Genomic DNA, 27,606 nt, shown 5'->3' on the forward strand with positions numbered 1-27,606 from the left:
GACCAGATGTTTTATGCCTGCAGCCACCGGCATCTCTGCACATTTGGCATCACCCCTGGGGCTCCTGTGATCCAAGCAGGGTGCTACTCTTGAGTCATGCGGGGGAGGAGCCACTATCAAAGCCTCTCTCTCCCACACACCTGTGTCTGCAGATGAACAATAAAGGAAACCCTCACTGAGGCAGACCCAAAGAGCTCTAAGGCAGCCTCAGGACCAGACTCTGGCAGTTGGACCACACACAGAAGCAGGGACAAAACCAAAGCTGAATGCCAGGGACAGGGGGCTAAGGCAGAAGTTCTAAAATCTTATCATTAGGTATACAAGCTGCAGACTAAATCCCCGTGACCAGCTAAGTAGACCCTATGTCTTTGGAATATCTGAGTAGATAATAAATGTTCCCACAAATGAAAAAGGTCGAGCTCTGGCAGCTGTGGACTTTGGGAACAAGCACATACAGGAATTGGGCCAGATCAGAGTCTAAGGAGACCCCATAGGACCTACAGCAGGTCCAGAGTCCTAAGGGATCCTCACATTTTATAAAAAATGTTTTTCTATTTTTCACTTTTATTTTCATTTTTCTCCTTTTTATATATTTCTGTTTCTAGCTAGCTTTTCTGTAGTACTGTTTTTATCTCCCCTATCTTCTTTTCTTCTTTATCTTTAATACATTTCTATTTGATTTTTTTCTTTTTCTTTTTAAATTTCCAGTCATACTATGTTATTCTGTTGCTCTGTGTTTTATGCCTTTTTATTTTATTTTGTCATATTATACTTTTAATCAATATTATTCATCTGTTCTGCTTCCTTGCTTTATTCTTCAGATGACACATTGCATTGGATTTTGTTATAAGGTTTTGTCTTTATCTTGGTTCTAATGATAATTGTTTGATTTTGTTTTGGGGCTCTTCAGTCTATCTGGCTGTTTTCTTTCTCCTTGCTATATTTGGTCCTTGTTTCCACTTGGTCCTTGTTCATCTGATCCTCATTTTCACAATTCCTCTTGGTTTTTTGTTTGTTTGTTTGGCTGGTTGGTTGGTTTTTTGTTTGTTTTTTTCTTTTACCATTCTTGTCAGTTTGTTTTGTTTCTTTGCATCATTCTTTAGTTGGCATTCTGCTTAGGTTATGCTTTTTGGTTTTGTTTTTTGTTTGTTTGTTTCTTATTTTTGGTTTTGAATTTTTGTTGGTTTTCTCTTTAATTGTCTCATTGCATTCTGGGTTCCTTCGATCAGGTTGTTCTAATGCTTTATGTTCTAATGGGTTCCGTTTCTGTTTTTCTTGTGTGTGTATGTGTTTCCTTGATTCAGTGTTTGTTTCCTTGACTTAAACTTTTATCATTAGTCTGGGGCTTGAACAGTCTTTTTTAATCCCCTTTATTGCTGGGATGAATGACCTCTTGAGTCTGAATTCCTCGACAAGAAGTCAAGTCTGAGACTCTGGGGAGGGAGCACCAAGTCCAGGAGACTAGACCACTAGAGAGTCTAACTGCGGAGAATTCTCACAGAGGCCTCTATCAGAGTCTAAGACCTGGCATCACCCGACTGCCTGAAACTGCCAGTGCTGGACGCCTCACACCAAACTACAAAAAAGACAGGAACACAAACCCACCTGTCAGCACACAGACTACCTAAAGCCATATTTAGCTCACAGATACCCTAAAACACACCACCTGGCATGGCCCTGCTCATCAGAGGGGAAAGACTCAAATCCACACACCAGAAAACAGGCACCAGACCCTCCCATCAGTAAGCCTACTCAAGACAATGGACCAACTCCACCACAGGGGGCAGAGAACAGAAACAAGAGGAATTACTTCTAGGCAGCATAGGGAAAGGAGACAGCAAATACTATAAATCAGACAAAATGAGAAAAAACAAAGAAATACCTTGCAGGTGAAGGAGCGAGATAGAAATCCACAAAACCAAATAAATGAAGAGGAAATAGGAAAACTGCCTGAAAAGAATTCAGAATAATGGTAGTAAAGATGATCCAAAATCCTGACCAAAAAAAAAATAGAGAAAATACAAGAAATATTTAATAAGGACCTAGAAGAACTAAAGAGCAAACAAACAGTAATGAACAACACAATAACTGAAATTAAAAATACTCAAGATGGAATCAACATCAGAATAACTGAGGCAGAAGAATGAGTAAGTGAGTTGGAAGATAGAATGGTGGAAATAATTGCCACAGAGCAGAAAAGAGAATAAAAAGAATGGAACACAGTCTCAGAGACCTAGGGGACAATATTAAGCACACCAACATTCAAATCATAGGCATCCCAAAAGAAGAAGAAAAAAAGAAAAGGTCTGCGAAAATATTTCAAGAGATTATAGCCGAAAACTTCCCCAACATGGGAAAGGAAATAGTCAATAAAGTCCAAGAAGCACAGAAATAAATAAAGTCCCATACAGAATAAATCCAAAGAGAAACACACTGAAGCACATATTAATCAAACTAATGAAAATTAAACACAAAGAAAAACTATTAAAAGCAGCAAGAGAATAGCAACAAATAACATATAAGGGAAAATCCATAAGGATAAAAGCTGACCTCTCTGCAGAAACTCTGCAGTCCAGAAGGGAGTGGCAGGATATACTTAAAGTCTTGAAAGAGACAAACCTACAGCCAAGAATACTCTAATCAGCAAGAATCTCATTCAGATTTGATGGAGAAACCAAAAGCTTTACAGACAAGCAAAATTAAAGAGAATTCAGCACCACCAAACTAGCTTTACAACAATTGATAAGGAACTTTTCAAAGCAGGAAACACAAGAGAAGGAAAAGACCTAAAAAAACAATCCCAAAACAATTGAGAAAATGGTAATAGGAACATATGTGTCAATAAATGCTTTACACCACTACTATTCGACATAGTTTTGGAAGTCCTTGCCACAGCAATCACAGAAGAAAAAGAAAGAAAAGGAATCCAAATTGCAAAAGAAGAATTAAAACTGTCACTCTTTGCAGATGACAAGATACCATACATAGAAAATCCTAATGATGCCACCAGAAAACTACTTCAGCTAATCAATGAATTTGGCATAGTTTCAGGATACAAAACTGACACACAGAAATCTCTTGCATTCCTATACACTAATGACAAAAGATCAGAAAGAGAAATGAAGGAAACAATCCCATTCACCATTGCAACAAAAAGAAAAAAATACCTAGGAATAAACCTGACTAAGGAGGTAAAAGACCTACACTCAGAAATCTGTAAAACACTAATAAAAGAAATCAACTATGACACAAACACATATATCTCCATAAACACATGGAGAGATATACCATGTTCTGCGATTAGAAGAATCAACATTGAGAAAATGACTATACATCCAAAGCAATCTACAGATTCAATGCAATTCCTATCAAATTACCAATGGCAGTTTTCACAAAACTAGAACAAAACATCCTAAAATTTGTATGAAGACACAAAAGACCCTGAATAGCTAAAGCAATCTTGAGGGAAAAAAGCAGAGCTGCAGGAATCAGGCTCCCTGACTTGGGACTATATTATAAAGGTACAGTAATCAAGAAAATATGGTATTGGCACAAAAACAGAAATATAGATCAATGAAACAGGATAGAAAGCCCAGAGATAAACTATGGTCAACTCATCTATGACAAAGGAGGCAAGGATATACACTGGAGAAAAGAAAGCCTCTTCAGTAAGTGGTGCTGGGAAAACTGGACAGCTACATGTAAAAGAATGAAATTAGAACACTCCTTAACACCATACACAAAAATAAACTCAAAATGGATTAAAGTCCTAAATGTAAGGCCAGACATTATAAAACTCTTAGAGGAAAACATAGGAGAAACACTCTTTGACATAAATCAGAGCAAGATCTTTTTTTGACCCACCTCCTAGAATACTAAAAATAAAAACAAAACTAAATAAGTGGGATGTAATGAAACTTAAAAGCTTTTGCACAGCAAAGGAAATTATAAGTGAGATGAAAAGACAACCCTCAGAATGGCACAAAATATTTGCAAATGAATAAACAGACAAAAGATCAATCTCCAAAATATTTAAACATGCAGCTCAATATAAATCAAAAAATGGGCAGAAGACTTAACTAGGCATTTCTCCAAAGAAGACATACAGAGGGCCAAGAGGCACATGGAAAACTTCTCAACATCACTAATTATTAGAGAAATGCAAATGAAAACTACAAGGAGGTATCACCTCACACTGGTTGGAATGGGCATCATCAGAAAATCTACAAACAATAAATGCTACAGAGGTTGTGGAGAAAAAGGAACCCTCTTGCACTGTTGGTGGGAAGGTAAAATGACACAGCCAACATGGAGAACAGTATGGAAGTTCCTTGAAAAACTAAACTTAGAATTAACAAATGACCCAGCAATCCCCCTACTGGGCATATACCAAGAGAAAACCAGAATTCAGAAAGACACATGCATCCCAACATTCATTGTAGCAATATTTACAATAGCCAAGTCATGGAAGCAAACTAAATGTCCACCAACAGTTGAATGGATAAAGAAAGTGTGGTACATGTTTATAATGGAATATTAGCCACAAAAAGGAAAAAAATTGGGACAATTGTAGAGACATGGATGGACCTAGAGACTGTCATACAGAGTGAAGTAAGCCAGAAAGACAAAAACAAATATTGTATAGTAATGCATATATGCACAATATTGACAAATGGTACAGATCAGCTGGTTCACAAGACAGAAGTAGAGACACAGAAGTAGAGAACAAACATATGGACACAAAGTGGAGAACGTGGGGGTGGGATGGGGTGGGATGAATTGGGACATTGGGATTGCCATATATACATTACTAATAAGAAAAAAATATCATATTGTACACTTTAAATACATGCAGCTTATTGTATGTCAATTTTATCTCAATAAAAGTACTTAAAAATAATTACTATAAAAGTGAATGGATTAAATGCACCAACCAAAAGACACAGACTGGCTGAATGGATACAAAAACAAGACCCTTATATATGCTGCCTACAGGAAACCCACTTCAGACTTAGGGACACAAATAGACTGCAAGTAATGGAATGGAAAAAGATATTCCATGCAAATGGAAGTCAAAAGTAAGCTGGAGAAGCACTACTCATATCACAAATATTAGACTTTAAAGACTATTAAGAGAGACAAGGAAGGATACTACATAATGATCAAGGGATCAATCCAAGAAGAAGATATAACAATTGTAAATACCTATGCACCCAACATAGGAGGACCTCAATACATAAGGCAAATGCTAACAGCCATACCAAGGGATATTGATAGTAACACAATAATATTAGGAGACTTTAACACCCCACTTACACAAATGGACAGATCACATTCAAACAGAAAATAAATAAGGAAACACAAGCTTTAAATAACACATTAGGCTATCTGAACTTAACTGATATTTATAGGACATTGCATCCAAAAACTACAGAATACACTTTCTTCTCAAGTGCACAGGGAATATACTCCAGGATAGATCACATCTTGGGTCACAAATCAAGCTTCAGTAAATTCAAGAAAACTGAAATTGTATCAAGCATCTTCTCTGACTACAACACCGTGAGACTAGATATCAATTACAGGAAAAAACTGTAAAAAATTCAAACACATGGAGGCTAAACAATATGTTATTAAACAATGAAGAAATCGCTGAAGAAATCAAAGAGGAAATCAAAAAATACCTAGAAACAAATGACAATGAAAATATGATGATCCAAAACCTACGGATGCAGCAAAAGCAGTTCTAAGAGGGAAGTTTATAGCAATACAATCCTACCTCAAGAATCAAGAAAGATCTCAAATAAACTTACACCTAAAAGAATTAGAGAAAGAACAAAACAACCCCAAAGTGAGCAGAAGGAAAGAAATCATAAAGATCTGATCAGAAATAAATGAAAAAGAAATGAAGGAAATAATAGCAAAGATCAATAAAACCAAAAGCTGGTCCTTTAGGAAGATAAACAAAATTGATAAACCATTAGCCAGACTCATAGAAAAAAAGGGCAAAGACGAAAATTAACAGAAATAGAAATGAAAAAGGAGAAGTAACAACTGACACTTCAAAAATACAAAAGATCAGGGAGACTGCTACACCAAGTATATGCCAATAAATTGGATAACCTGGAATAAATGGATAAATTCTCAGAAAAATACAATCTTCCAAGAACCAGGAAGAAATAGAAAATATGAGCAGACCAATCACAAATACTGAATTCAGACTGTGATTAAAAATCTCCCAACAAACAAAAAAGCCCAAGGTCAGATGGCTTCACAGGCGAATTCTATCAAACTTTTAGAGAAGAGCTAACACTTATCCTTCTCAAGCTCTTCTGAAATATAGCAGAAGGATGAACACTCCCAAACTCATTCTACAAGGGCCCCATCACCCTGACAACAAAACCAGACAAAGATGTCAAAAAAAACAAAAACCCAAAAGAAAACTGCATGCCAATATCACTGATGAATATAGACGCAAAAATACTCAACAAAATACTAGCAAACAGAATCCAACAGCACATTAAAAAGATCATACACCATAATCAAATGGGGTTTATTCTTGGAATGCAAGCATTCTTCAATATATGCAAATCAATCAATGTGATACATCATGTTAACAAACTGAAGGATAAAAACCATATGATAAACTCAGTAGATGTAGAAAAGGCTTTTGACAAAATCCAACATCCATTTATGATAAATATTCTCCAGAAAAAGTGGGCATAGAAGAAAATTACCTCAACATATTAAAAGCCATATATAACAAACCACAGCCAAAATCATTCTAAATGATGAAAAGCTGAAAGCATTCCCTCTAAAAACAGGAAGAAGACAATGGTGCCCACTCTCACCACTATTATTCAACATAGTTTTGGAAGTGTTAGCCACAGCAATCAGAGAAGAAAATGAAATAAAAGGAATCAAGATTGGAAAAGAAGGAGGAAAATTGTCGCTCTTTGCAGATGATATGATATTATACAGAGAAAACCCTAAAGATGCTACCAGAAAACTGCTAGCACTAATTGATGAATTTAGTAAAGTAGCAGGATACAAAATTAATGCACAGAAATCTCTTGCATTCCTATACACTAACAACCAAAGAGCAGAAGGAGAGACTAAGGAAACACTCCCATTTACCATTGCAACAAAAAGAATGAAACACCTAGGAATAAACCTGCCTAAGGAGGCGAATGACCTGTATGCAGAAAAGTATAAGACACTGATGAAAGGAATGAAAGATAATACAAACAGATGGAGAGACACACTATGTTTTTGGATTGGAAGCATCACATTGTGAAAATGACTATCCTACCCAAAGCAATTTACAGAGTCAATGTAATCCCTATCAAATTACCAATGGCATTTTTCACAGAACTAGAACAAGAAATTTTACGAATTGTATGGAAACACAAAAGACCCCAAATAGCCAAAGCAATCTTGAGAGGGAAAGACAGAGTTGTGGAATCAGTCTCCCTACTTCAAACTATACTACAAGGCTACAGTGATCAAGAGAGTATGGTACTGGCACAAAAACAGAGACATAGATCAATGGAAAAGAATAGAGAGCCCAGAGAGAAACCACACACATATGGGCACCTTATTTTTGACGAAGAAGCCTAGAATATACAATGGAAAAAGACAGCCTCTTTAATAACTGGTGCTTGGAACATTAGACATGCAAAAGAATGAAATTAGAACATTTCCTAACACCATACACAAAAATAAACTCAAAATGGGTTAAAGAGTTAAATGTAAGGCCAGACACTATAAAACTCGTAGAAGGAAACATAGGCATAACCCTCTATGACATAAATCCAATCAAGATCCTTTTGACCCACCTCCTAGAATAATGGAAATAAAATAAAAAGTAAACAAACGGGACCTAATGAAACTTAAAAGCTTTTGCATAGAAAAAAAAAAAACCATAAACAAGACAAGAAGACAACCTGCAGAATGAGAGAAATATTTGGCAAGGAAGCAGCTGACAGAATATACAAGCAGCACATGCAGTTTAATGCTAAAAAAGCAAATAACCCAATCCACAAATGGGCAGAAGACCTAAATATACATTTCCACAAAGAAAACATGCAGATGGCTAACAAACACATGAAAAGGTGCTCAACATCACTAACCATGAGAGAAATGCAAGTCAAAGCCACAATGAGGTATCACCAAATGGCCATCAGAATGGCCATCATGCGGAGAAAAGGGAACCCTCCTGCACTGTTGGTGGGAATGTAAACTGGTACAGCCACTATGGAAAACAGTATGGAGGTCCCTTAAAAAAATAAAAATAGAACTACCACACGACCCAGCAATCTCACTCCTGGGCATATACCCTGAGTAAACCATAATCCAAAAAGAACATGTACCACAATGTTCATTGCATCACTATTTACGATAGCCAGGACATGGAAGCCACCTAAATGCCCATCAACAGATGAATGGATAAAGAAGATGTGGCACATATATAGAATGGAATATTACTCAACCATAAAAGGAATGAAATTGAGTTATCTGTAGTGAGGTGTATGGACCTAGAATCTGTCATACAGAGCGAAGTAAGCCAGAAAGAGAAAAAACGAATACTGTATGCTAACTCATATATCTGGAATCTAAAAAATGGTACTGATGAACCCATTGATAGGGCAAGAATAAAGATGCAGATGTAGAGAACGGTCTTGAGGACACGGGGTGAGGGGCAAAGGGGAAGCTGGGACGAAGTGAGAGAGTAGCATTGACATATATACACTACCGAATGTAAGGTAGATAGCTAGTGGGAAGATGCTGCATAGCAAAGGGAGATCAACTCAATGATAGGTGATGATTTAGAGGCATGGGGTAGAGAGAGGATATGGGGATATATGTATAAATACAGCTGATTCACTTTGTTGTACAACAAAAACTGGCACAACAGTGTAAAGCAACTATACTCCAATAAAGATCTTAAAAAAACATATGAAAGTATTTGATTGGGTGCTCAATGACAAAATGTATTAATGTTGTTTTTAAAGGTAGGACAATATATAAATACAAGATCTTACTAGCTTGAGCTAACCAGTGGTTCATAGGTGCTCATTCTGTGACACTATCAAGTAGCCTCATAATGGAAATACATTTTAGGTTGCCAAGGTTGATACAATCTGCAGAAGACAGGGTAGAGATTACATATGGCAATTACTAGAATAAGAGATTTACACTGGCGGCCTTGGACTAGGCCTTTTACTTACATTGAAAAGAAAAATAATGTTTTGTCATGGTGATAGCTTCATTTCTCACATCATTAAATGGGTGGGGAATGAAAGGGAATTTGCTTTCTCGAGTTTTTCAATGGTACTGCATTTTTCATATATGCTCTGTTTCCATTCAATGCCACGTATTTAAGCTTGCAGAATTCTTCCTGGGTATTTCTGAATCACGTGTGTACCTGTGGTTTGGGGGTTCAAACAGGTTGTCTTCTTTAATATTTGGTCATTTGCTTCTTGTTACAGAGAAAATGATAGCCAAAGAGTCAAAATTCTTCTTGTCAAACACCTGGTTTGCCAACTTTGGGGACAGTAGTCAGAGAAAAAAAAAAATCTTACACAAACTGTGCAATTTAGAAAAAAAATTGTCCTAAATTGGCCCATACCTACTTCAAAAGATTGAGGCCAGCGGTGCTGTAAATTTTCCCCCTTAAGACTAAAATTCCACTACTGGTATCTGACCTTAAAATCCTATCCATACTAAGGGAAACAACCATGTAAATGAGGGGCATGTGTGTGCGTGCATGCATGCGTGCATGTGTGTCTCTGTGTTTTATCCTTTCCCTAGGATAGTTTTTCTTTTCAAATATTAGTTCTGTGACTTTGTAACAGTCTTATTCTTCTTTTAGTCAATCTGTTATTTTAGGTCTTTTCCAAATCTTGACAAATGGCAAAGTCCTCCTCCTAGAACTATCTTTAATTCTCATAGCTTCTTGTTCCTGCTGTGTGGACTGTCAAATGTAGTGAGTAGGGAATGATGTGAACATGCAAGAGATTCTTATTAGACACGGGCACTTTTCTTTAAATCTAGTGGCAGGTTGTACCTCTGGCACTCGGCTGGGCAGATAGGTAACTGGATACATTTTGGCTCCTTCTTGACACAGTTCATCACTTGTCTATGAAATCACTCTTCAAATCTGATTAGCCATTTACTATAACTAAAGAACATGGGAGCATATCCATAGCTCTGTAAATAAACACAACTATAGCCTATTTCTTCTAAAGGTGCCTCAGTCATTGTTTGTAAGCCACACCAACCTTTGCAGTTTCAATGACAGAAACTGGCCCCCTAGTCTCTGTGAAGGGGTCCCTGAAACATAAAGTGGAGGGTTGTCCAAGCCAGTTTAACAACTCTTGTTACCTTAGACATTGGGTCAGGTAGCATTATTAGCATTAACTCTAGACATAATAGGTAGAATTGTAAATGAGGTCACATAAACTACTAATAATTAAACAGGTTTATGTACAAGACAGAGAGTTGTTATGTACTTCTTGATTGACAGAATCGTGCAATGTTTTCTACTAAGTCTGAAATGCGCACTCTGGAGGATTAATGGTACAGAAGTTATCTGAGTATAAAAAAAGAGTCTTAGAAACATTCTTTCCAGAAATAAAAAGAGTGAGGACAGTTGCTAGAGAGAAGATTTCACTTATATAGTCTAAAGTGGGTCTAACTGTCCCCCTTACAAGTTGAGAGTAATTTCAATAAGACATCTGCCTTCTGAGTAGGCAGCATGGCAGTTCAATTCAGTGCAAGACTGAATTAAGATATCTATACTTTGGAATAGTAACACATTTTTTCAAGAAAACATCATGTTCTTTACTAGCTTGTTAATTTTTTAAACTGAAGATCTTTCATTTTCAAAGGATGTTTGACAAGAGTTTCTAATGGACAGATTTGGAAACCAAATCTGGTTCCCAATTGGAATTTCCAAAGTGGATGTTCTACAGATTCAACCTGCAGATGAGGCTTCCTCATAAATTTGACATCCAACCTGAAAAGAATTCTATAAAAATTGCTTCAAATCCCCCTTTGAAATAGCAAACGTGCAGCAACACCCCCGGTCAAACAATTGTGCATCAACCTGTTATTTAAAATATAGACTGAAAAGCCAACAGACACTTTTGTGTGTGTGTGCAGTTGCTTTTATAAACAAATTTCAGGCTGGAATAAAGAGCTCCTAGTTCATCATGCTGATTGTCCTCGCTGCTGTAGGTTGTTGAAGTGTGCCTCCCTTAAGATCTGGTTGATGTGGGAGTAAGAACATTGGCATAGTGTATACTCCTCATACAAAGACTGAGGTGTACTCATGTTGGGTTCAGCAACGATCTTGTTTAAGCTGCTTTCTGGTCTGATTACTCTCTCTGGGGTATTAACACTGCTGCTGTTCCTGTCATTATCACTGCTTGAAGACTGGAAGGATAAAAACAGAAACAGGATGAGTATTATGCTATTACACTATTTTTCCTATTCATCTTGGAGAATAGCAGCATTAAACACTATACTAAGCCTTAACAGTTTAGAAACTACAGCCACTTAAAATATTTCAATCCATGCTCACAACATAGCAACCCATACATTAGGTTTGGGATTAACATCCACCATTTTACAGATGAGGAAACTATCTACTGACTTGCCCAATGTCACGTAGCTGGGAAGTGGCAGAGTGAGGATTCAAACACAGGCCTTCTAATGTCAAGTCCCTTCACAAATCCATTGTTTCTGCTTGCAGCATTTATTCTAATAACATGCATCAGAAAAGTAAGTTCTCACGCTCCAAGGGAAAGCATCGATCGATGCTACACAGTGTAGTAATGGTACACCCATAAAGAATAAGATGGATTCTGGGCACACACTAAAATAAAACAAACAAATTGTTACATACATACATTTATGTGTACATACATACATGCACACATATATACAAACTAGTGATGATTTCACACCTATCCCCTGATAGTGGGCATACATGGTCCTCCTATATTAATGCAAGGCTACACCCAGATCCTGAAAGGCACTTGATATACATTTTACAAAAGTTATATGTTAATTATTGGCATTTTTAAGACTAGTATTTATTGCTGTTCAACAAAGATGGATTTGATATGGGGTGTATGTGTGGGTGTTTGTACCTAAGATTCTTTTTTTTTCAATTGAACTAACATGACTCAGGGCCATTGTCATAATGCAGAAACTACTAGGGATTCCTGAAAACAGTCACTGTCAAGAATTTCCTCCCTCATGGTGTTAGGATTCTCACAGGAGAAAGTAATGGCAAGGATCCGTACCTGAACTATAATATTTAACAATTCTGATATTGCATTTTGGGGAGACATGCTATTAATTTTATTTACATTTAAATTTCACCAAACACTGAGCTCAAGTATACGCTGGCCCTTTGTTCAGATTTTTAAAATGGATGGACAGCTTTAAGGGTGCAATGCATTTAACACCACATAATATATGCAACAATTAGAGAACCTAGGGAGTGGTATAACCATATACCTTTATACATTAAGTAGCACAAGTATAGGGACAAGCCCTGCAATTGGAGGAAAAACCCATTCAGGACTGAACAGAGATGTCCTTGGTTGCTGAGAGAATCTCCCCTTGACTTCAGCCTCAAGACAGACCAAGAAGTCTGTCAGTACACAAAAACAACTGAATCCAGGACAAACAGGAGCAACAGGATAGGTATTAAGGAATGGGCTCCGCCAATTCAGATTGTGGGGGCCAGTCTGAAGAGAGCATGGCTGGCTGGAGGCAGGAAATGTGGCAACTCAAGTCCAGGATCTGTAGATTAGAACAGCAGTCTAGAGACAGAATGGTTAGTGCTTCCTTCAAAAATTCCCAGTTTTCTGAACAAGTTCCTAGGATGCTTTCCTCAAACAGAGGGTATTGCATTTCTTACAAGGCAATCTTTACCAAAGGTGACATTAATAAGACTTAAACCAAGAATGGTCATGGCTCATGGGTCATTTGGAGCTTCTCAACATAGACCACATACCACACTGCCCACAGGTCCTAATAGACAACTTATGTCCATCTTTATGCAACTAGAAACACACATTAAAAGAACCATCCAGGAAAGAATTAGGATGACTCAACGGAAACCAGATGTGAAGGTTATCACCAACAGAAATCAAATTGACTTCAGGACTTCATGTCAAGGCCAACTTAAACAAAATCCAAAAAGGTGATTTTCCTAGCTCAAGGGTAAAAATCTGAAACCTCCAGTGGCATAAAATAGTGAAGTTATGGATATTCAAATATAATAGGTATTACATTGGATAAGAAATCCACTGCACACATTTTGGTTCCTCTTAGTTGGCCCTCCTTATTGTTTTTCATTACAGGTACTGTCTGCAAAACAAGGTAAGAACTATAATCAGTTTCTGGTGAGCCAAATTTCACCTCAAAGGACAACATATCCATTTTATACTATGGTGTAACAGTAGGTGATGCTAGGCTATGAAATGGTACATTAAAATTAACAAGCTAGAAGAGATTTCTGTAGAATAATTGTTAAGAAAAAATAGATCTGCCTCCAATTCCTAGTTCATTTAAAGTGTTTTCAAACCCAGCTGTATAGAGACCTAAGTACAAATGTTCATTGGGACACTGTTTATAATATCAGCATTGTTGTTAACATCTGAAAACCAGAAACAATTAAATGTCCAAAAGCAAGAAAGTGGTTAAATTATAGTGCATCCATTCATACAATGCAAATTTGTCTGCCATTACCAATGACGATATAGTTGTATTTACACTGATACAGAAGGATGTCCCTGACATCATTTGATTTGACATCATTTGTTTGTTTATTTAAAATTTGAGACTTTGGATCCTTTTTCAATTTGTATTTTTAAATTTTTATGTATATTTTCACTTTCTAAAGCATTCACAACAAATATATTTATTTTGTGGAAAACAACTATTTTATTTGCAAGTAACTAACCTAGAGAACACTACAAGACCAAGGTACACCTCTTGCTTTTGGATTCAGTTACTTTTGACTTCAAAACAAAGACTTAAAATGAACTGTGATGCCATACATGAGATTGCCTTTAAACTACTAAAGAACATCTGAAAATTCATATCCCCTAGGATTTTCTAGGCCAATAGTGCTGATTATCTAATAAACATAGCCTACATTATAGAACCCTGGACCTTGTCTCACCTTACCGTTTTGAATGTACTTCATATGAGATATCCCACTTAATGAGTTCTATTATTGTCAGAGTGCTTGGGATGAAAAGGTTTCTCCTTGTTATTGCATGGTTTTGACACTTGAAACTGCTATTTTACTACAGAAGCATTTTCCTTACTGCCACTTGATTTTATTTATTTATTTTTTTTAGTGGCAAAAAGCTGTTTGTTTATTGAGGATTATATTTAAATGCACAAGTTTAGGAGGAGAATGTGGCTTTGATGAACCAGGAAACTCAGCTTGTGGTTTGTGTCTTTGGAGAAATCCCTCAGCAGAAAATGGTCCCAAGAGTCCAATGTTAGTGGATGAAGAATTCCCAGAACACTAGAGAGTCACTAACTTGGGGAAGAAGAGAACTAGAGAGGTGGGCAAGATGCACTAAATTTTAGAAAGAGAGCAAATTCTTTTACCAGAAGAGAAATGAGCTTTTAAATGCTTCAGGATTGATAGAAAGACCCATGAAATATAAATCCTTTTCACCATCCTCCTGATACCTCAAAGAAATTTCTCATCAGAATGCTTAGCCTATTTATCAGTTACAAAGCTCATTCTTTTTCCTATGACCATTCAGTATAAGCTTTGTGCTGATACCTGTGGAAGATAAATGAGAACAGGCCCATGCTCTGCAAAACTGAAACCCTTGTAAATTCAAGTACACTGCAAAATAAAATTACCTTTATAAAAGACTCTCACTAAATGACATTTACAAAAGCACCACACAAAAGACCTGGGGTCTAGGTCTGTGTGAAAAGGCAGGATTTTAGATTAGTTTGGGCCATAATGAAATCTGTCTGCTTATACTGTAACCAAAGAAGCTTCAATTGAGTCCAGCAGAGATTTTCCATAGCACATTCTATTTGGGGATAGGCATCAGAACCATCTGTGGGGTTTTTTGTTAGTTTGATTCATGTGCACATGCCAGGGCCCCATCCTTGAGAGGTTATCTCAGGTAGGCACAGGTTGTCCTGATGCCCAACCACTATCCAAACAATTACTTGTGTGCCTACTATGTACAAGCAGGTACTTTGCTAGGGATAATTAGGGACTCAACCAACAGGTAATTCCTGAGCCCAATCAAGAACCCATCCTCTTTGAGGATGACAGCGTTAAGCTATTGCAACAACAGGAATGTAGCAATGAATGCTGACCAGGGAAATAGAAGAGCCTTCTTAAAATGAATGGCATATGAACTGGGCCTTGCAGGATGGAGAGAATATTAACGGGATGGGTGTGACAAAGGGAGGGAACAACAAGAGCACAAGCAGGGTGAAGAGGAGTTTTCAAGGAGACAAAGCCAGTGATATGATGTGGCTGGGGCCTCCTGGAGAGGAGTCTGTGAAACAAAATGTGCATGAGAAGATAGGGCTAGGTTACCAAGGACCTTGAATGTCGTGCTGAGAAGTCTGTTGGAAAAGGTACTTGAGCCTAAAAGACATGCTCGGATCTACATTAGGAAGAGGATTCTAATGGATGAATGGTGTAGGAGGAGAATGAGAGCACAGAGACCATGTAGGAAATTTAGCAAGAGGCAATGCAGGCCTGAATTAGGATGGTGGAAATGTAAAGGAAGGCATATATGTGATACACATCAGAAGTAGAATAGGAGGAGTCATTGAGGAAATGACAGAGACATCTAAGTTTACCCCAAGCACCCAGGACAATTGGGGTTTGAAGAGCCAAGTTTTAGTGAATAGTTGCATGAAGGGGATGAGAAATAACAGGCAGTGAAAGCAGATTACAGCTGGGAGGTAAAAGGGGCGAAATGATCCATTAACTTGAGAGAAAAATAAGGTAGACAGAAAATTAGGTGCAAGAAAGAGCACCTTAGCAGGCTAATGAAAGAACCAGTGGATAAATAGAATCTGAAGAGATGAGGAGGAATATTAATTATAGAGCATCTTCATCAAAACAGAACGGGAATGCATGTGTAGGTTTGCAACAGAGAATTCTGTAATTCTCCTTAATTGTAAAAGTAGATTAAGCTGGTGAAGTAGGAAATAGATGGGTCCCTGGGCCAGAGAACTGGTGTTTGTCAAATGGAGCAGAACTGAAGTTTTGTCCTCAGCCAGACAAGAGCTAAGCCTGCTATTCCTTTTCCATTGACATGGAAGGAATGAACTAGCAGTGGGGGAAATTGTTGCAATACAAATAAAAGTGAGTTTCTCCAATGATATGGAGGAAATAAACTAGCTGTGGGGGAAATTGTTGCAATGCAAATAGAACTGATTGTTCTTTTTCCTCTTGAGAGCAAGGAAAACACAGAGAACATCAAACAGGCTAGAGGAGAAAGATAACCTGGCCTGAAATAGTTAATCATTCCTTGTTTTACTTTAGCTGTCACTAATCTGTAATAACTAGATTTTTACTTCACAAAGCTAACTCCCAGATACTGAGCTCTGTGTGAGTTACATCCTGCCTCTCTGTGTGAGTTACATCCTGCCTCTGGCTTGCTAACCTTATTTACAACTTGGAAGCTGCATTCCATACGACCCTTGTAACAAATCATCCTCTGCAGTTTGTTTTGCATTTCAGAAAGGTCTCCAGATGATAAATCAGAGGCAAATGGACAATCAACAAACTGCCAGACCCCAGTGACCAGTTGGCCTGACACCAGCTATGACTGTTTTAGAATAATGCAAAGGAAAAAGAATGCAAGACCTCCACCAACTTGATCCTTATCACATACCTCAGACTGCGAGCCCCACTTATAAAATCTTCCCGGATGCCCAAGGACCGGGGGCACAGTTCTTGAGGCACTAGCCGGCTGTGTCTTCCTTTTGCCCGGCAAAGAAAAAGAAAGCCATCTCTCTCTTCCTCTAAAATCTCTGTCTCTGTATTTCTATTAGGCCTCGGTGTACAGAGTAGCTGTTATTATGGTAACACTTGTCAACTACAATTGGCATTCACCATTGGCATTTGCCATCTACCTCTACAAAGATTGTCTTGTGCTGCTGCAGCTGCTGACTGCCAACGCCCCCCTGAAAGATGTTCAAGGTGGACAGCTGAAATGAGGCACTCTGTGCTCTGTGAAAAACTGGCAGAACAGGTCTTTAGATAGATATTTTCAGGAGCCAACTTTACAAGCCCAATTCTTGTATCTCCTCATATACAGAAAAACACCAAAATCCTTTATGGTGATGACTCCTCATGACTAGCCAGGACAAGACTAGCAGAAACCTTCTATAAGCAATATGTGCTTCATTACATGTTTTCCCCTTTCACCAGAAGCACTGCCTCTTTGGAAAAGTTTCTCAGAGCTATCTGGGATGCTGTCTTCCGGGCTGCAGTCCCAATTTTGCCCCAAATAAAAGTTAATTCGCAACTCTCATGTTGTGCATTTTTTTTAAGTCGACACACTGGTATTTTATTTTCTTTTTTTTTCTGACTATGAATTTTAAATTAGGTTTTATTTTTCTGTTCTGAAAATTTTGTTTACTAAAACTTCACGTATAACAGACATAAATCCATTGATCCTCTGCATAAACAAACATTTTTAGACTTTACTCCTGATACATTCTTCAAATTATCTGCAAAAAACTGCTTATAATGTTTTAAGCTATGTTGATGATTTAAAAACAAGCACACAACCAACATAAAAAACAAAGAATCTTCCTCTTTTTCAGGAGAAATGTCTCATGTGAAGTTATCCTCATGAAACCTGTTTGGTGTCAATTCTGGGTGAACCAGGATGGCCACTTCCATTCTTGCTCAATGATCCTCTTGCCCTGATCTTGCTCGGAGGGTGTCTCCCCCGAGTAGAACACCATGGTCTCCATGGTAGGAGCCTTGAAACCACCCCCCTTCCCTATCTGTCATCTAATTTCCACTGTTTCCTCGCACACCTTCTCATAGCAATAGCCACAGAGGACAAGTTTCTGTTTCAGGTGACCACATTCAGGACAAATGTCTATATTGTTCTTAACTTTAATAAGCTGATGAAGGTTTCTTCTCCTACACTGGTTCACTTCAATGCTGCATCTGTTTTTGGGAGCTGCCATCCAAAAGATATTCTCCAAAAGGCTGGAAATCTCCTTACTTCCATTGGTATCCTTTGCTGGTTCTGTAAATATAGCTGGGCCTTGTACTGCTAATGCTGGTCCCCATGGAGGACTGGGAAAGCCTGGCCTGCTCTGCTGCAGTTTCCGCTGCAGTTGCTCCCAAAAGTTCTGAAGGAGCCCCCTGGCTGCAAGCGATGGCAGAACCACCAGCATCAGCATGGCCGGTGCCATGTTGCTCTCCCGATGACCGCTCCCACCAGGCCCTTATTTTCTCTTAACCCCTAGCTTCCCTCTCAACTTCATCCCTCCATGCCTCAGAGCTTTTCATTTCTGTGAACCTCAACGACAAAATTTTTCACACCTAGTACATATTCTATACGTAGAATCATAATATGATGTTTACTCTAAGGCAGCTGCAAAAACTAAATTAAGCAAGTCCATTCAAGCATTTAAAGTATATGCTCCCAAAGTTCCAACACATTTGAAGTGAAAGGCTCGTTCATGTTCACTAATACCAAAGAAATACTGTAGAATCTTATGAACCATAGGATACCAAATCAATTTGGCTGCTAAATTACAATCACTTTTCAAATTAGCAAGGCGATGGTACTCATGTGTTAAGTTCTCTGTGTAAATGGGATAATCTACACTTTCTGTAGCTCAGTTTCCCTCATAAGATGAAGCTGGACTAGACACTGAGTTCCAAGTTGTTTTCCAGCTCAAAAATTATATTTATAATACAATCTATATAAGTATAAAACAATTTAAACAACTTCACGTTGTTTCAACTCAGTAAATGGGATTTGAACTAACAAAAGATTGATAGGTAACGATCATCTGTAGAAAAACATGAGCGTGTGTGTATCTTCAATTCTTTAAAACAACTTAGATTTTAACATCCAGTTGGAATATAAAACCGCTTGGGATTGCTTGGTACACAACATGGGCAAAGTTTTGTAAAATGCATGAAACAGATTAGGCTATTTTTGAAACGGTTGCCCCCACATTTTTGAATGCATCTTTTAAATAGAGGATAATTTCAGAAGTTAACATTTTGCCATGGGTTATAAAAACAGGACTAACAACCATTATTTTGTTCAATGATAGCTTCATTCAAAATAAGGTCTCCCAAAGCAGTTGTGTCTTAGAATGTGTATAATTAAAGGCAATGTGAACGACCCAAATCTACAATCAACCTAAGGGAAAACATTTTTCAAAAATTATGCCAAGTGGGATGAATTGGGAGATTGGGATTGCCATATATACATTACTAATAAGAAAAAAATATCAAATTATACACTTTAAATATATGCAGTTTATTGTATGTCAATTATATCTCAATAAAAGTTCTAAAAAAAGTTATGCCAAATGTTCTAGTTGTCTTATGAATTCACACTACTTTAAACAATGACCTGACAAAGAGACAGCCCCTACCGGTTTCAAAAAAGGAGCAGAGTGGATTTTATAGAATTCTAACTTTTAAACATAAGCAGGGCTCCTGGTTCTGTTTTTCTCTCATTTGTCTTGCTTCTGATTATCCCTTGGAATTCTAGCATTAAGATATCAAATCTTTTCCAATTCAGGTACGGAAGAGAAAAGGCAGAGATATGTCCCAGATAAGCCAATTCTGTTCATATCTACACATTTTTTCACTCTCAATTTCTTGCTACTAGTTGGCAATCTGAAATATAAAATGAACGGTCTTGGCAAGTGAGACAGCCTTATACAAAAAACATTAGTGTCTCTGTTTTCACTTTCTAGAAGGCTTATACCTATGCACGAGGGCACAGACTTACAGGAAAAGTGGTGATGTAATTTGTAAAGATGTAAAGTTGAACAAAAAAGAGCAATACTCCTGTACACGCAAAGATATTCAACAAAAATGGCCAGCATCTAAGAGAGCAAGTTACATGAGTTATACCTATCTACAATTTACCAATCCAAGTAGCTCCCCAGGATCTGGGACCAACACCACCTGCATACAGGTTCCAGGAGGAGGACAGGGATGGATAATCATTTCACTTTTTGCTCACAAAAGGGTAAGTGAGCACTACTTAGTCATTAACTAATAGGATTCATTTAATCCAATTAAAACAATACTATGCTAATGCCACAAGTCATTAAAATTCAAGCCCTTGAATTCAAGCACCATTAAAGCTTTGCAAGATCACCAGACTCCTATGACTGGAGAAAAGTCTAAGAACTAGCTCTTCCTGATTACATTTTCACCAAGCTTTTTCAGTGCTTCCTTACCACCTTCTGTGAGATAGAGCATACCATGGCTAAGGGCTCCACTTCAAAAGCCACTGCAATCAAGTAAGAATACCTTTTTGAAGCTTTCTTGGAATGATACATTTCTTTTCATTGAGGGGCACCAATTGGATAACTTAGGAAATGGATGAACTAGAGAGAGACTATCTGACCATATTCTACCTCTGCATCCTGAGACTCCTGAAAGACAGGGTTTCTCTTACTCCTTTTGGACTGGGGAGAATGGTGATTGTCTTCTTTATTATCATCCCTTCTTATTTTCCTGAAAATAAGCTACAAGAGAGAGGAGAAAATGACACTCAAAAATTGATCTTTTGGGCACATAAATTGCAAGCCAGTCACGCATATATATTTGAAATCTTGTCTGAGAAAATACAAGTAATCATCAGCTACTCCAATAAAATCAGTTCGTCCCAGCTTCCCCTTCGCGCCCCCCCCACCCCAGCCCCGTATCCTCAAGTCCATTCTCTACTTCTGTATCTCCACTTTTCCCTGTCACTGGGTTCATCAGTACCATCTCTTCAGATTCTATATATATGTGTTAGCATACGGTATTTGTTTTTCTCTTTCTGGCTTACTTCACTCTGTATGACGAAGTGAGAGAGTAGCATAGACATATTTATACTACCAACTGTAAAATAGATAGCTAGTGGGAAGTTGCCATATAACAAAAGGAGATCAACTTGATGATGGGAGATGCCTTAGAAGGCCAGGACAGGGAGCGGGGGAGGGAGTCGCAGGAGGGAGGGGATATGGGGATATATGTATAAATACAGCTGATTCACTTTGGTGTACCTCAAAAACTGGTACAAGAGTGTAAAGCAAATATATTCCAATAAAAAGCTTAAAAAAAAATAAAGTCAGAAGCACACATAACCGGGCACGAAGAAGGAAAATATGAAACAGGAACTCTAAGAAAAGTCAAGCTGTAAATTTCATTTCTAAACATTAGCTTCATAATTTTAAATGACTCGGGAATAAAATAAGAACAGGAAGAATTTAATAGCTACATTTTCAAAATCTACCTAATCAGGTTCATTGTCTTCATTCCCTGAAATTACAATTCCAGGTTAAGTGATTTTTAACCCCTTCCATATGATAACATTTCAGACAGGTGCAGCTGCCTGTGTCTATTTACTGTTAATGTTTTTGTGAAAGTGGTAAAGGAACAAACACTGGAGAGACTTTCCAAGTGTGCTGTTAGCCAATTATTGTTGCCGTATCAGCTACTATTATGCCATAATGGTTACTTCACCAGATTTTCATCATGAGATTATGTGAAATACGGCCTCTCAAAAATGTTTTTAATGGTTGGTAAGATTACATCTTCAGCCCCAATTCCCCTCTAAGTAAGTAATCAGATTGCAGCATTGGACAATACAGTTCTTGCAGACACCCTATAAGTGAGCAGACATTCTTCCAAGCCATCTCCTTTGAAAGTACTTTTAAGTTTATGGTACCCCTAAGGATGGCTGAGTCTACTAATTTTTATGATTTCATTTCTCTTCAATCTTCCTCCCATCTCTGGGAGACTGAGTACTGATCCCATAAACCAGAGACTTCAAACTCTTTGTTAAAGTAAAAGGAACTCCTTTCTTAACAACAACAAAAAGCAATAAATAAGAGAAAAAAGAGAAGTCACTGTATTGAGAACACAGGCTCTTTAACCACACCTTCCCCTGGATCCCCTTCCCTGTGCCATCCATTAGCTTAGCCTGACTCTTCTTAAAACTGAGGAAACAGCAGGCCCAAAGAGGCAAAGTGACTCAGAGTAAAATAAAGGCCGGTAAGACCTGGAAATGGAAGGGAAATTCTCCTGAGCCCTGGCCCAAGGCCTTCCAAAAAGCCCTACAGGAGGAAAACTCTAGTGAAGAACTGCATGTCCAATCAAAAGAACTGCATGTCCAATCAAACAATGTCTTTATGATAAAGTTGTCAGTATAAATTAATTCAGATAATTTGTGCACAGTGCTGTTAAAAGAAAACTTTTTTTTTTTGGTATAAAATATGTTCTATTTTTTCAGATGTATGAGCATGCCAAAGAACCTTCAGAAATGTTAGCTGGACTTGTTAAGAGAAAGACCACTGCAATCAGTTCAGACTTCAGTCGTACATACTGCTTACGTACACTCCAGTGACTGTGTTCCTAATTCCAAGAGCATGTCCGTAATTGGGTCCTTACATTCATATTTAGGACTAGAGAATACACTAGTACCGGCTGAAGTGGCCCTGGCGATACTGGCCGAAGAAGCAAAGTGGGATGACGGTGAGGACCACAGAGGGACCGGTACAGGTCAAAGTGGCCCTGACAAACCATTCCCCCCACCCCAGCCCGCACTGCAGCCTTCCTTAGTCCTGCCCCCAGAACCATGGTGCCTGGGAAAGTCGCTGGCTGAGCGTCGATAGGCGGGTTATGGGCCTGCGCGCCTGTGTCCAGAGACGTCAGTGCCAGTCTCCCCACCCGAGGCCGCTGGAAGTTTTCTCCCGGACTTTGTTTCGACCTCGCGGCTAAGGGGCTGACGGGTATGTCCGAGTCCTGTCGCCCACTGCCCCAGTTCCCCCACTGCGGGACCTGTACCAGTCCCCCGGTCATTCTCCTCCCGCCCACCCCGGGCCTGTGAACGCGCTCGTCCCGTGGCACGCTCACTGTGCTCCTCTCAGCCCTCACTCTTCTGATTCTTCCCGGCCACCTCAGTGCCCACGAGGCTCACCCGGTCACCCCGGAGCCTCTCCGTCCTTAGCGATGTTCTCGTCCTCCCCACCCGAGCACCGCTGTGCCCACGGTCACGCCCTGGGCATCAGGAAAGACCGCGTCCCTCATGGTGTCCGTTTCTAGCATTCCTCCCTCTTATCACCCCCAGCGCGACGTCCTGTCCTCCAGCTCCCTCGCTCTAGGGCCCCCGCATTGATCGCCTCAACCTCCTGGAAACCGCCAGCTCACCGACTACACATCCTTCCACACCATCCGCTAGGCCCCTCCTTACTCCGCTGACCCGGGGCTGGAAGCTGTCCCCCACAAACACACCTCTTGTGCCCCTTGCACCCTCCTTCCTACTCACTCCCTGCCTGTATCTGAGCACCTCAGCGCTGAGGACAAAACTTTGAAACTTTACGGAAGCGTTTTATTTTAAATCCATGACCCGGGGAAAATTGCTTTTCATTTTCACTCTCACCTACCTATACAACTACATTACACACTAGCAACCCTCCTCCAGTCTAATGACCACCAGCCCCTCTCCCTACCCCAATAATTCATGGAGAAAACGGAAGCAATCCTGTGGGATTTCTCAGGCTCCCCAATCCGTCTGCCTGGTTCTACCCAGGCACTCTGCTGCCCCTCTGGAGGAAGTAACCAGATCCCATTTGAGGCCAAGCCCTTCACCTGGATCCCATATCCTTCCTCCTTCTTGGGGAGTGGGCTTTTGCAATGATCATTCCTTTTCCCTGAATTGTCATGTTCCCCATTTCTTCTGGATCATCCCATCATCTACAAAGTGGGCAGAAGGATGGCTGGAGTTTAGGAATTTAGCCTTCTGTAGCTTATCTTGGTTCCTGCTGTGGTGGTGAGACCCCTAAGGCCTTCATTCCCTGTAGTGGGAATGTGGAAATTGGCTGAGTCCAGAGACAGGGGTTCTACCATGAAAGAAACCTAACCTGTCTAGGGGCTTAGATGACCCTACAGCTGAGGCTGTAGAGCAGACACCCTTCCCAGGAATGTGGGATGGAGGATGAGACCCAGATTCAGAGGGGTCTGCAGATGCCAGCAGAGTGAGCTGAGGCTGAGTCAGCCAGGGAGCACCAAGACCCGACCAAGAGGAGAAAGACAAAAATGCAAGTTTCACCAGCCCCACCCATGGGCAGTGTATGTCAGCATCACCAGCTGGACCCGGGAGAGGAGAGTCATCCTTACCTCAGAAACCACCAAGGATACCGTGAACAGGGTAAGAATTTCATAGACCCTCCAAACCTTCCCACATCACCCAGGAGATTGGTAAAGCGTGCACACACCTTCCCCATCTTAGAAAGGAGCAGGGAAGTGGGGTGGAAATCTGAGAGACTGAGCATTTCACCAAAACAGCCAGTATTATTTTAAATGAACCATTCACATGATAGCATCGGATTACACTTACCAGATTAGACATAAATTCAGTGGGGTTTTTTGCCATTTACTCCAGAGAGTAGGCACTCATGATAAAGATCAGATCAGATCGGCCAGAGACAATAAGTTAACCAAGGTGCCCATGCCGTCTGATGAGTGCGAGTCTCTGATTTCAGTACACTATCCCCACCAGCTCCTCCTCTGCCCACCATCTCATCAGTCCATGTTTGAGGAGATTGGGGCATCCTCACCTCATCCTCCCCTTTAACTGAGGACAACGTTTCACATTCCATAAAGACACACACACACACACCTGCAAAAGGGAGCACAGAAGGAAGAACGGACCAGACAGACAGTTAGGCACACAGAGTGGAATAACTGGTGAGAGCTGTCACTGAGGTGAGCAGGGCCTGCTCAAGGCCATCTTTGCCCTGTGTAAGTGATGTCAGGCACCATTTTGCTAAAGACAAACAACACAAATCCTATTTTCCAAGGCCTGAGACATGGAGCTTGGCTTCAGAAAATGGTTGTAGCCCTGTGTACTGCTAGAAAAAAAATCACAGAACCACACGTTAGAGCCACTGTGCTTCCATAGTCTTCACTGTCTCCCGGGATGTCAGTGCTGTACAGAATGCTTTCTCTGTGACTTCCCCTCCCCTAGTCACTTCTGAAGGCTCCCAAGATTTCACCTCTCTTCCTGGATTCTCCATCATACATCTATCCCTTCACTCTTAGCCAAAGCATATTCCCATTCTCAGGTGAGATCCAACCATGCAGGGAGGGGGAGGGAGAAGTGCCTCAGTGCTGGACAGGGGTATGGGATTCTGTTGTCTTGACAACATTCTTCTGCTCCTCCTCACTGGATCAGTCAGCTCAGGCAACAGCCCAGCTGAAAGGGCCAGGACAGATGGGAAATTCTTCTCTCCATCTCGCTCTCTTTCTGTGACCAGAGGCTGAGATAAAACACCGGTGCTGGTTACCAGGGAAACTGAAGTTTCATCCATCTGACTCAAGAGAAAAAGAAACCAACAAAGGAGTGGAAACTAAGATGCAGGATGTATTGTGGGAGGCCACGCACAGACATGGAATTGTGACTCTCAATAGATGTGTTTGTAGACTCTAAAACCACTAAAAGAAATAAAGGCTATTATTTTTTCTTAAAAGCTTTGAGGATAAATGGTAGGCAATAGATCTCAAGGATAAGTAGTGCCTCCTCCTCCTCTCTCAAGATCTGGCTTTTGTCAAAGCCAGATCTTGAGAGAGGAGGAGGAGGCACTACTTATCCTTTGAGATTATTGCCTACCATTTATCTCAAAGCTTTTAAAAAAAATAATAGCCTTTATTTCTTTTAGTGGTTTTAGAGTTACAGAGAAATAAGCAAGAAGTACAGATGATTCCTAAATCCTCCCACGCTCACCTGCATATCCAGTTTCCTCTATTAGTAATATCTTGCAGTGTGGTACATCTGTTACAATGGATGAGCCAATGTTGATACCTTATTACTAGCTAAAGTGTGTATTTTACATTCGGTTTCACTCTTTGACTTGCATTGTATGGGTTTTGATAAATGTATAATGTATCCACCATTACACTATCATATAGTATAGTTTTACTGCCCTAAAAATCCACTGGGCTCCTCCTATTCATCCCTGCCTCTTTCTTCCTAGACTCCTGGCACCCACTGATCTTTTTGCTGTAATTTTGCCTTTCCTGAATGTCATAGAGTTGCACTGATATGTTGTATAACCTTTTCAGATTGGTGTATTTTACATAGTAATATGTACTTACAGGTCATCCATGTGTTTCTGTGTCATGATGGCTTGTTTCTGTTTATCACTGAATAATATATTATTGTATGACTACCAAAGTCTCTATCCATTCACCTATTGAAGAACATCTTGGTTGAGTCCAAGTTTTGGCAATTATGACTAAAGCTAGATAAACGTTCATGTGCAGGTTTTTGTGTGGACAAAATTTTAAACTCATTTGAGTAAATATCGAGGAGCTCAACTTTTGGATCATATGGTAAGCAGATGTTTAATGTTGTACAAAACGGACAAACTGTCTTCCAAAGCGGCTGTACCACTCATTTTGCATTGCCACCAGCAATGAATGAGAGTTCCTGTTGCCCCACATCTTCAACCACCATTTGATATATTCAGTGTGTTGGATTTAGCCATTCAAATATGTGCGTAGTGGTATCTCACTGTTGTCTTAATTTGCAGTTCCCTAATGACACATGATATTGAGTGTTTATTTGCCATCTGTACATCTTATTTGGTGAGGTGTCTGTTCAGATCTTTTGCCTGTTTTTAAAATTGTGTTTTTTCTCGTTTTTGAGTTTTAAGAGTTCTTTGTATATTTCAGATACCAGTCCTTTATCACATATTTTTTTTACAAATATTTTCTCCCAGTCTGTGGCTTGTCACTTCATCTTCTGAACAGTGTCCTTCACAGAACAGAGATATTTAATTTTAACAAAGTCCAATTTATCAATATTTTCTTTTGTGGATTGTGCTTTTGGTGTCTTTTTAAAAAGTCATCGCTAACCCAAAGTCACCTAGATTTTCTCTAATGTGGTCTTCTAGGAGTTTTATAGATTTGCATTTTACGTTTAGGTCTGTGAGCCATTTAAAGTTAATTCTTCTGAAAGATGTAAAGTCTGTGTCTAGATTTTTTTTTTTTTTTGCGGGTGGGAGGAGGAGGCATGTGGATGTCCACCAAGGCTTATGTTGATGTTGCATTAGGTTTAGAGTCTTATCTACAATTATTTACAACTATTTATTTAGAGAAAACTCTACACTAAACCAACTTCATCTAAAAGAAAGCACTCTTCCGAACAGCTTAGGAACAGAAAAAGCAAACATATCCTCTCTTCAGATAAATCAGGCTGGAAATTTACCTAGTGATAAACCGAATGAGCAAATTGATGGTGAGATGGCTGTTCTGTACAGTGGCAGACTTAACCTATGCTTAAAAAAAGAACTGACCTTCAAATTGTA

General features: G+C 39.3%; 1 protein-coding gene and 1 pseudogene across 1 annotated transcript; both read right to left on the reverse strand.

The window, feature by feature from the left end:
• Window positions 1–11,214: 11,214 nt before the first annotated feature.
• FAM104B (family with sequence similarity 104 member B) lies at window positions 11,215–26,399 on the reverse strand. Its single transcript, XM_057717646.1, has 3 exons — window positions 26,389–26,399; window positions 20,668–20,767; window positions 11,215–11,439 (listed from the first exon to the last, which is right to left on the reverse strand). The coding sequence occupies exons 1-3, from the start codon at window positions 26,397–26,399 to the stop codon at window positions 11,215–11,217; spliced, it is 336 nt and encodes a 111-aa protein (XP_057573629.1).
• LOC130841618 (39S ribosomal protein L32, mitochondrial-like) lies at window positions 17,905–18,465 on the reverse strand (annotated as a pseudogene).
• Window positions 26,400–27,606: the final 1,207 nt, after the last annotated feature.

Source organism: Hippopotamus amphibius, chromosome X, assembly GCF_030028045.1.
Source record: "Hippopotamus amphibius kiboko isolate mHipAmp2 chromosome X, mHipAmp2.hap2, whole genome shotgun sequence".
NCBI classification, from domain to species: Eukaryota; Metazoa; Chordata; class Mammalia; order Artiodactyla; family Hippopotamidae; genus Hippopotamus; species Hippopotamus amphibius.

What these genes read in the sequence shown, in the direction of transcription:
- FAM104B (XM_057717646.1), bottom strand. An exon ending in AGGAGTCTCAGGATGCAGAG is followed by an intron (nt 11,440 to 20,667) that starts GTAGAATATGGT and finishes TTATCCTTCCAG; the next exon opens with TCTTCAAGCAGTGATAATGA.